At 35.9% G+C, this 11,433-nt stretch overlaps 1 protein-coding gene across 2 annotated transcripts in view; it reads left to right on the top strand.

Moving 5' to 3' along the window:
• The window catches only part of FAM227B (family with sequence similarity 227, member B), a 293,298-nt gene that overhangs the window by 56,665 nt on the left and 225,200 nt on the right, over positions 1 to 11,433 (top strand). For both annotated transcript variants that reach the window (XM_011928590.1, XM_011928592.1), the window contains one exon: positions 2,695 to 2,796. In XM_011928590.1, the coding sequence (XP_011783980.1) occupies positions 2,695 to 2,796 (102 nt within the window). The remainder of the gene's footprint in view (positions 1 to 2,694; positions 2,797 to 11,433) is intronic.

The following is an 11,433-nucleotide window of genomic DNA, read 5'->3' as shown; positions in this document are numbered from 1 at the left end:
TATATATATAGTTTATATGGTTTATAGTTTATATGGATTACTATATGACCTTTAAAAACAAGGATATTCTGTAATTTCCAACAACATAGATGAAAAAGATATGCCACACACAATGGTATTAAAATATATAATATAGTAATCCATCACAAATATATTTCACAAATATATATACTATATATATATAGTTTATATGGTTTATAGTTTATATGGATTACTATATGACCTTTAAAAACAAGGATATTCTGTAATTTCCAACAACATAGATGAAACTGGAGGATATTTTGCTAACTGAAATAAGCCAGGTACAGAAAGACAAATACTGTATGATCTCACATATGGAATCTAAAAAAGTCAATTTCATAGAAACAGAGAGCAGAAAGGTAGTTACCAGAGGCCGAGGGTGGGAGAAATGGGGAAAGGTGCGATTATCAAATGGTACAAAGTTGTCAGTTACACCAGAGAAATAAGTTTTAATGATCTGTTATACTGCATGGTAACCACAGTAAATAATATGTTTCAAATTTGATAAAATAATTTGATAAAATTTTTAAAATGGGCAAAGGCTCTAATCAAATGCTTCTCAAAGGAAGACATAAAAATAGCTATGTGAACAGTATGTGAAAAAATGCTCAACATCACTAATCATTAGGGAAATACAAACCAAAACCACAATGGGATGTCATCTCACACACCTGTTTGATGTATGAGATGTTATCTCACATGGCTATTATGAAAAAGATGCAAGATAACAAGTTTTGGTGAGGATATGGAGAAAAAGAAACACTTGTATACAGTTGGAAATGTGAATTACTACAGCTAATATGGAAAACAGTATGGATTTCTCAAAAACTAAAAATGGAACTACCACACGCTCCAGTAATCCCACATCTGGGTATACATCCAAAGGAATTGAAATCAGTATGTCAAATAGATATCTTTCTGTCCACGTTCATTGCAGCACAATAGCTAAGACAGGAGATCAACCTAAGTGTCCATCATGGAAATCAGCCTAATTGTCTGTCAATGAATGAATGGATAATGTGTTGTAAATGCACAATAGAATATTCTTGGGCCTTAAAAAAGGAAATCCTAACATTTGTGACAGCCTGAATGAACCTGGAGGACATATTGCCAAGTGGAATAAGCCAGGCTTATAAAGACAAACATCACATGATCTCACTTATATGTGGAATCTGAAAAAGTTGAACTCACAAAAGTAGAGAGCAGAGCAGTAACAGAGGCTGAGCTGAAGGCTGGGAATGGGCACATGTTCAAAGGGTAAAGAGTTTCAGTGAGACAGGAGGAATAACTTTGAGACCCATTGCACAACGTGGTCACTACAGTTAATAGTACTATATTATATACTTCAAAATTGCTAAGAAAGTAAATTTTAAATGTCTCACCTCAACAAATTATAAGTAACTGAGATAATGGATACATTAAGTAGCTTGATTTAATCATTTCACATTGTATGCATATATCAAAATGATACATTGTACCCTATACATACAATTATGATTTATAAATTAAAAATAATAAAACATTAAAAATCAAAGAAGAAAGATCTGAAATCAACCACACCATCTCACATATTAAGTAACCGGAAACAGAACAAATTAAATCCTAAGTTAACAGAAGGAAGGAAATAATAAATATTGCAGCAGAGATAAATGAAGTAAAGAATAGAAAAACAGAAAAAAAATTAACAAAACTAGGAGTTCTGTCTCTGAGAAGAACAAAATGGACAAATCTTTAGCTGGAATGACTATTAAAAATAGGGAAGACTAATTACTAAAATTATAAATGAAGGTGGGGACAATATTTTCAGTTTAATGGAGTTAAAAAGGATTATAAGTGCTGTGAACGAATATATGCCAACAAATTGGAATAATGTAGTTGAAGTAGACAAATTCTTAGAAACATACAATTTAACAAGATGGAATCACAAAGAAATAGACAATCTAAACAGATTATAACTATTAAGGAGATTGAATCAGTAATCAAAAACCTCCCATCAAAGAAAAGCCCTGTACCAGATGGCATCACTGGGGAATTCTACCAACATTTAAAGAATAAACACCAGTCCTTCTGAAACTCTTTCAAAAAGTTGAAGAGGAAACACTTTCTAACTCAACCTGTGAGTTAGAAGGTGTTACTCTGATAGTAAAGCCCAAAAAAGACACTACAATAAAAAGAACAGAAACTACTAATATCTTTTATGATGAATTTTGACCCAAAAATCCTCAACAAAATACTAGCAAATCAAAAGCAACAGCACATTAAAAGGATTATACACCATAACCAATGGGATTTATTCCTGGAATGCGAGGATAATTAACTCATCAAATGTTTGCATGCTTTTTGTTGTCAGGTACTGTGCTAAGGCCTTGAAATACAAAGTTGCAAAAATATGATCCCTGTTCTTATTTAATCTTACTACACTCTTTTAAGATAAGTATATATTACCTGCATTTGACAGATGAGAAACCTGGGACTTAATTAACTTGCCCAGGGTAATGCAGCTAATGCAAAACAGCCAGTGTTAAAATTTGGGTCTGCATTATGCCAAAACCCATGCTGATTCTCCTATACCAATTGATCTGCTCATAAAAATAAATAAAATTGCCGTCATCATGTAAACAAATTCCAGTTTTAAATTGTAATATTGACTTTAATTTCACACATTTTTTTAAGCCTGACAGAGAAAACCAAGATTGCTTGTTCGATAGAATTTCAGAAAGTTATGTGACACTTTTCATGAGCATACCTCTGAGTCGAAAGGATGCATTCTTTCAGGTAAACATTGAAATTAACAGTTATGCTAATTATTTTTAAAGTGAATGAAATAGAAAAAATAGTTATTTTATTTAAAACTGTATGAGAATATATTTTGTTACTTTTGAAAGCAAAGTTGTCTGGTGTAGAGTATTAGTAATATTTTAAAAGTTATGTTCTTATTAACCCCTCAAAATATTGTATTCCCTGGCATCAAGGTCTTATTTAATCTCCTTAGTGACTACAGGTACTTTGTTTGCATATTAATAATTTTAAAACTATTGACTCATTCTATGTATGTTCCTTTCTTTTTTCTGTTTACCTACAAAATTATTTATGACTTTTACTTTATAATGAATCTTGATCCATTTAGGAAGACTTTGCAAGTTTATTTTATGCCCAAGGACTAAGCACCTGTTACAGTAAAGTACAGTGCATAGAATTATGAATCAAATGCTTGCCGAGCTTTTCTGTTATTGTACTAACTGATGGATAGGATTGACTCAAATAAGTAATGTCCCTGGGTAGTGTGAAATGAAGATGGTGGGAATCTCACTGAGTATTTTTAAGTTTACTCCTTAGCATTTCAAAACACAAGCCATATTCAGATACGTTGTTACATTAGCAGTTTATAAATCAGAAATCATAGTAAATACTTTGGAGTTTGTAAATGTTTTCATGAGAAAGCCATACCCAAAATAAAAAGGTAAGTGTCTTTCATGATGAAAATATAAACAAGCCTAAATTCACAAATTTGCCAAATATTTATATTTAATCTTGACCTATCTTACTCACAAACACATTTGTAAAGTATGATAGAAAGAAACTACCATTAGTAGACTGGAAATAAGGAGACTTGGCTTCATGTCCAGAATTAGCTACTGATTACCTGGGTGATTTCAGCAAGCCACTCAGTCTCTCAGGTTGACAGCTGGGTTGTGTATCAATTGAAGAGGTTGATTAGATCTTGATTCTTTTAAGACAGTGATTCTTAAATTGTTATCAAACAGTGATGTTCTGACAGGTTTTTACTTATTTGCAGCAAAAAGTTAATGATTAGGCATGTTGCAATTAAATTGTCTAAACATCACAAAAACACCCGTTTCTGCTACCCATATTCTTTCAGTTAGTCTATTCTTCTGTGGTTTTTATATTTTAACTATTTACTGAGAGTGCCTAGTCCACCTACATGATTTTATTAAATCAAGCATGCTTTAGTACAGGGTCCTTAAGAAAAGGGTAAGAGGCTTTTAAATATGGACAAAGAATAAAATGGTGGTAACATTGTGTATCCCCCATTCTTTAGTTTCTGTTTCTGCTTTTATGATCCAAATATTCTTGCTTGTGATGGATGTGTCTTTTGATAGATCTAACTTAAAACCTCTCTCAAACCATGATTTGACTTTTTCTGGATTCTGATTTTCAGTAACTTTTTCTAAGAAGAAATTAGAAGTTGTTTGATTAAGTCACGAAGCCTCATTTGAGAACAGAAAAGATGTACTTAATGATTAGACTCCTTGACTTGCACTGTCTTCCTTTAAAACTCCCTGTCCATGCATTTATATGTGAGAGCCACCTCCCTTCAGGATCTCATCTCTTATGGACCATAATTTCAATTATTTTTAACTAATTCAAATAAGTGAGGGTTTTGCTACTATCAATGCATCTGATTTATATTTCCTAAGGAAGATAAATGTATTAATATTTAAGAAAGAAAACAAAAACTATCTTCTGGTCCACTATTTAGCACAAATTAATCTGAACCTAAATATATTTTGTATGGCTTTTACTTTCCTTTCTTCCATTGTCACACAATGATATTGTCTCAGAAATTTTCCAAATAGTTTGACACTTAATCTCCATTTCCTGAAGGCAGGATATTCATAGAAAGTGTTCAGAAGTTCCCTTTATTCACCTTATTCAGCATTTTAATTTTAACCATTGGTATAATTTATATATCACAAATAGAATATGTGATCATTTCTGGTAGAAAAAAAGCTCATGACTCATTTAATAAAATTAAATATGTCAACATATTATAGAGTTTTTCCTTTCTCCCTTCACTTCCCGAGAAAAATGGTGGAGATCTTAAAAGAATACTGTCACTTACCAGCAAATTTGAGCACTAATAGATTAAGTGACTGTATTAGTCTCCTACTAATGTTGTAAAAATTATGTATTTAGTGGCTTAAAGCAATAGAAATTAATTTTCTTGGCTATGGAGGCCAGAAGCCCCAAATGAGTCTTACAGGGCTAAAATCAAGGCATCAGCAGGACCAATGTCTTTAAGAGGGCCCAGAGGAGAATCTATTCCTTGCCTCTTCTGTCTTCTGATGGTTGCCAGTATTCCTTAGCTTATGGTTGTATCACTCCAATCTCTGCTTCTGTTTTTGAATTGCGTTCTCAAATTTCCCTCAGCTGCTCTCTTACAAGGACACTTGTGATTACATTTAGAGCCCATGGGATAATCTCCTTTTTTTAAGTGGGGATTAAGTTAAGATCTTTAATCTTAACCCCCACTGAAGATCTTTACCACATTTGCAATATGCTTTTGCCTTATAAGGTAACATTTACAGGTTCCAGGGATTAGAACATGTATATATTTTGCACCAATATTCAGTCTGTCACAATGACTTGTAAGAGACCTTCTAATTCTAAAATTTTACAAAGTGATGACCTTAATGTGTGATTATAAATACTTATCTGAATGCAGAGTATGCAAGTAGTTGGATCAATTTGTCTTTAATGTAAAAATATTGTGTTTTTCTATGTTGAGTCACTCCCTGAGAGAAATTTAATAGTTTAGGGATTTGAAAGCTAACAGGACACTGGTAGTCCTTTTTAGTTGTTGATTTCTGATTTTTTTTTTTTTTTTTTTTTTTTTTTTTTTTTTGAGATGGAGTCTCACTCTGTCACCCAGGCTGGAGTTCAGTGGTGCAATCTCAGCTCACTGAAACTTCTGCCTCAGCCTCCCGAGTAGCTGGAACTACAGGTGCCCACTACCACCCCCAGCTAATTTTTGTATTTTTAGTAGAGACAGGGTTTCACCATATGGGCCACACTGTATTCGAACTCCTGACCTCATGATCCACCTGCCTCAGCCTCCCAAAGTGCTGGGATTACAGGTGTGAACTACTGCACCCATGGCCTCTGATTATGGTTTTAATATTGAAATAATACTGATTGCACTATGTAAACTCATGCAAACAACCTACAGTTACTTTAAAATATACTTTTTATTGTTACGGCTCATATGCATCATTTACAAAAATTACTTTTAGGTTCAGGGAGTGCACATGCAGTTCATTACATGGGTATATTGTATGAAAGATCCTGTCATTCAGGTAGTAAGCATAGCATAGTGAGTTTTTCACCCCTCACTCCCCACACCTCCCTCCCCTATCTAGTAGTCCCCAGTGTCTATTGTTCTCATCTTTATGTCCATATGTATTCAATGTTTAGCTCCCACTTAAAGAACATGTGGTATTTGGTTTTCTGTTTCTGTGTTAATTAGCTTAGATTAATGGAGCTGCAACTATGTTGCTGCAAAGGACATGATTTTGTTCCCTTTTATAGCTATATGGTATTCAATGTTGTTTATGTACCACATTTTCTTCATCCAGTCCACCACTGATGGGTAGTTAGGTGATTCCATGTCTTTGCTATTGTGAATAGTGCCATGATGAACATACAAGTGCATGTGTCTCTAAACTGTTTTCCACAGTGGCTGAACTAATAAACATTTACACCAATGGTGCATGAGCATTCCTTTTTCTCTGCAGCCTTGCCAGCATCCATTGTTTTTGAATCTTTAATAATGCATGCTCAGACTGATGTCAGGTAGTATGTCACTGTGGTTTTGATTTGCATTTCTCTAATGATTGGTCATGTTAAGCATTTTTTCATATGTTTGTTTGCTGTGTGTATGTCTTCCTTTGAGAATTGGCTGTTTCCTTTATCCACTTTTTAATGGGATTATTTCTTCTTTGTTGAATTGCTTAAGTTCCTTTATAGATTTTGGATATTGAGCCTTTGTTGGATAATTAGTTTGTGAATATTTTCTCCTATTCTCTAGGTTGCCTGTTTATGCTGTTGATAGTTTCCTACTTTGTGCAGAAGCTTTTAAGTTTAATTAGATCCTGCTTGTCAATTTCTGTTTTTGTTGTAGTTGCTTTTGCAGACTTAGTCATGTCTGCCAAGGCCAATGTCCAGAAAGGTACTTCCTAGGTTTTCTTCTAGGATTTTTATAGTATTACATCTTATATTTGTCTTTAATCCATCTTGAGTCAATCTTTGTATATGGTGATAGGTAGGAGTCCAGTTTTATTCTTCAGCATATGGCTAGCCAGTTACCCCAGCACCATTTATTGACTAAAGAGTCCTTTCCTGATTGCTTGTTTTGTCTACTTGTTGAAGATCAGATGTTTATAAGTGTGCAGCTTTATTTCCGGCTTCTCTGTCCTGTTCTGTTTGAATATGTGTCTGCTGTGGAACCAGTACCATGCTATTTTGGTTACTATAACCTTACAATATAGTCAGAACTCAGGTAATGTGATGTCTCTGAATTTATTCTTTTTGCTTGGGATTGCTTTGGCTGTTTGGGCTCTTTTGTGGTTCAGTATGAATTTTAGAATAGATTTTTCTACTTCTGTGAAAAATAGCATTAGTAGTTTGATAGGAATAGCATTAAATTTGTGGATTGCTTTGGGCAGTATGGCCATTTTTAACAATGTTGATTCTTCCATTCCAAAAGTGTGGAATGTTTTTCCATTTGTTCGTGTCATCTGTGATTTCTTTGAGCAGTGTTTTGTAGTTTTCCTTGTAGAGGTCTTTCACCTCCCTGGTTAGCTGCATTCCTGGGTATTTTATTTTTGGCTTTTGTAAATACAATTGCGTTCTTGATTTGGCTTTCAACTTTAACATTATGGGTGTATCGAAATGCTACTGAGTTTTGTACATTGGTTTTGTATTCTGAAACTACTGGAGTTGTTTATCAGTCTTAGGGACCTTTTGGCAGAGTCTTTAGGATGTTCTAGGTATGCAATTATATCATTAGTGAAGAGAGATAATTTGACTTCTTTTACTATTTGTATACCTTTTATTTCTTTTTCTTGTCTGATTGCTCTGGCTAGGACTTCCAGTATTAGTTAATTAGGAATGGCGAGAGTGGGCATCCTTGCTTTTTTTCAGTTCTTGTGGGGAATGCTCCCAGCCTTTGCCCTTTTAGTATCATATTGACTATGGGTTTGTCATGTATGGCTCTTATTATTTTGAGGTATGTTCCTTCAGTGCCTACTTTTGTGAGGATTTTTATCATGAAGCAATGTTGAGTTTTATCAAATGCTTTTTCTGTATCTGTTGAGATGATCATTTTTTTAAAAAAAATTCTATTTATGTGGTGAACCACATTTGTTGCTTTGTGTACATTGAGCCAATGTTGCATCACAGGAATAAAGCTTATTTGATCATGGTGAATTCACATTTTGATATACTGCTATATTTGTTGGCTAGAATTTTGTTGAGAATTTTTGCCTTTGTGTTCGTCAGGGATATTGGCCTATAGTTTTTTTTTTTTTTCCTTTTGTCTTTTCCAGATTTTGGTATCAGAGTTTTTGAATTGAACCCTTTATCATTATGTAGGGCCTTCTTTGTCCTTTTTTACTGTTATCAGTTAAATGTCTGTTTTATCTTATAAGAATAGCTACTCTTGCTCTTTTTTTGTTTTCCCTTTGCATGGTAGATCTTTCTCCAACCCTGAGGCTGTGGGTATCATTATATGTGAGTTGGGTCTCTTAAGGAAAGTAGATAGATGAGTTTTGTCTTTTAAGTCAACTTGCCACTCTGTTCCTTTTAAGTGGGGCATTAAACCCTATACATTCAAAGTAAGTATTGATACGTGAGATTTTGATTCTATTGTGAAGTTCCTAGCTTATTGTTTTGTATCTTCTATTATGTAGTTGCTTTATTGTGTATGTGGGTTATATACTTAAGTTTAATTTTGTGTTAGTAGGCGTCATTTTTTTGTTTCTACATTTAGAACTCTCTTAATGATATCTTATAAGGCTGGTATAGTGGTACTGAATTACCTTAGTGATTGCTTGTCTGAAAAATATTCTGTTCCTCCTTTACTTATGAAGCTTAGTTTAGTGGGATATGAAATTCTTGGTGGGAATTCATTTTCTTTGACAGTGCTGAAAATAGACTTTCAATCTATTCTGGCTTGAAAGGTTTCTGCTGAGAAGTCTGCTGTAAGCCTGATGGGATTCCCTTCGTACATAATCTGACCATTTTCTCTAGGTGACTGTAAGATATTTTTATTAGCATTGGCCTTAGACACTCTGGTGACTGTATGCCTTCATGATACTCATTTTGTATGGTATCTGGTGGGTGTTCTCTTGATTTCTTAAATCTGAATGTCTATATCTCTAGCAAAATTAGGAAATTTTTCTTGAATTATTTTTTCAAATATGTTTTCCAGGTTGTGAACTTGTTCTCCTTCTCTTTCAGGAATACCAGTAACTCATACATTTGGTTGCTTTACATAATCCCATTTTTTGATACTTTGTTCTTTTTTTAAATTATTTTTTCTTTATTTTTGTCTGATTGGGTTAGTTCAAAATACTGGTCTTCAAGCTCTGAAAGTTTTTCTTCTGCTTCATCTAGACTATTGATAAAACTTTCAGTAGTATTTTGAAATTTCTTCAGTGAGATTTTTATTTCCAGTGCTCTAATTGATTTCTTTTCATGATGTTTAGCTCTTCCTTCATTCCCTGAATTGCTTTAGAAGTTTCTTTGTGTTGATTTTTAATCTTTTCTTGAATCTCATTGAGCTTCCTTGCAATCCATGCTTTAAATTCTTACTTGTCATTTCTGAGTTTCTTTTTTGGTCAGGAACCATTGCAGAGGAACTAGAGTGATCCTTTGGTGGTGTTGCAACATTCAGATATTTTTGGTGTCAGAATTTTTTTTTTTGGAGACAGTCTTGGAGTCTCATTCTGTCACCCAGGCTGGAATGCAGTGGCACAATCTCAGCTCACTGCAACCTCCACCTTTCAGGTTCAAGTGATTCTCCTGCCTCAGCCTCCTGAGTATCAGGGATTACAGGCATGTGCCACCATGCCCTGCCAATTTTTGTATTTTTAGTAGAGACGGGGTTTCACCATGTTGGTCAGGCTAGTCTCAAACTCCTGACCTTGTGATCTGCCCACCTCAGCCTCCCAAAGTGCAGGGATTACAGGCGTGAGCCACCACACCTGGCCCATGGTGTCAGAATTCTTATGCTAGTTCCTGCTCATGTGGAGAGGAGTGGGTGGGTCTTTTGGCTTTGCCTCTATTGCCTTATGGTGTTTTGGCTTTGCTTCTATTTCTTTATGCACTTCTGTGGGCTGGTTTTATATTGAGCTGTGCAGTTTGACCTACAAGTTGGTCAATAGTGCTTTCAGGTGAGAGCCAGTTGCAACATAAGCAGGTAGGTATGTACCTGATCTTTGTTTATTGAGGTGCTCTCTGTTGTTTCAAGTGAAGGACTGGACATTGGAGTACCTGGTGCCGTAAGCTAAGCTTTCTGTTCTGTGGGGTTGGAGAGACACAGCTACATCAAGCTGGAGCCCCTTGCTTTCCCACAGATACACAAATGGCAAGCACAGGCACCTGCCCTGATGAGGGTTAATGGGAGGAGTTCCTTATGAAGTGCACTAAAGACTTTGCAGGAAGTTGAGATGGCTGCACCAGCTTCTTGTCCTACATAGGCAGGAACTTGATCTGTTTTCCTATTACACAACTGTTCCAGGGCTCATGACTCCTAGTTTAGATTCATATTCTAGTCTATCTCCGGACTACAATGAGGTTGAGAGCCACAATAAATACCTGTTTTGTGGCTATCTGTGGGAGTGGTTTCAGGGCATAATTTAATCTCTGAACCTGTTCAGACAGTTTTATGGCTCACCTATTTGCCAGTGCAACAGTACTGCTGCTGCTTGTAAATGGTGGGTGGGTAGGGGGCAGTCTTCACCTTTGGGCCCACATGAGTGAGTTTTTGTTCTGGTGGTGGTGGCTGGTTAGGTCAACCTGACTTCAGGCCCTGGGGAAGAGGTCCAGTGCCTGTAGAGTTGGAACAGGGTAGATAGGGTAGAGGTAGGTAATTTCCAGGCTCCTAGATGGCTTGCAGAACAGTGAGTATGAGTCCTGAAAGGGCTGTGCCAGAATCAGGGGAACCCAAAGTTCAAATGTTGGTTGTGGTGAAGAGTGGAGGGTTGGTCCCTGGATCACTGGCCAAACTCTTAGGTGGTGGCAGGTAGAATGCTTAGATGATGGAAACCAGGGGCAGGCAGAACACTTAGGTTGGGGGGGAACCAAAAGGAATATCACAAACCTGTGGGAGTTGGGTTTTCAGAATGGCTCTGGACTGCAGATGAAATGTTCAAGTAGGGTAAGGTTGGCCTTTCACTGAGGAAGGGAAGATCCCTCAGCTGGGGCAGTGGAGACTGGCAGCTGTGGGGCACATGGCACACTTGTACTTCACTCTTACCCAAGCAGTGCTGGACTTCACTGTCAGAACAATGCAAAGGTGCCAAGCCTTGTTTGTTACCTCTTGGAGTTTTGTCACGGAGAAATGGAGACCTGTGATGGACAACAGGTGTTTAGGTGGATCCAGGGCTG

Source organism: Colobus angolensis, unplaced genomic scaffold (genome assembly GCF_000951035.1).
Source record: "Colobus angolensis palliatus isolate OR3802 unplaced genomic scaffold, Cang.pa_1.0 Scaffold78, whole genome shotgun sequence".
NCBI classification, from domain to species: Eukaryota; Metazoa; Chordata; class Mammalia; order Primates; family Cercopithecidae; genus Colobus; species Colobus angolensis.
The sequence above is the reverse complement of the archived record's forward strand: the minus strand, read 5'-3'. Positions and strand labels throughout refer to the sequence as shown.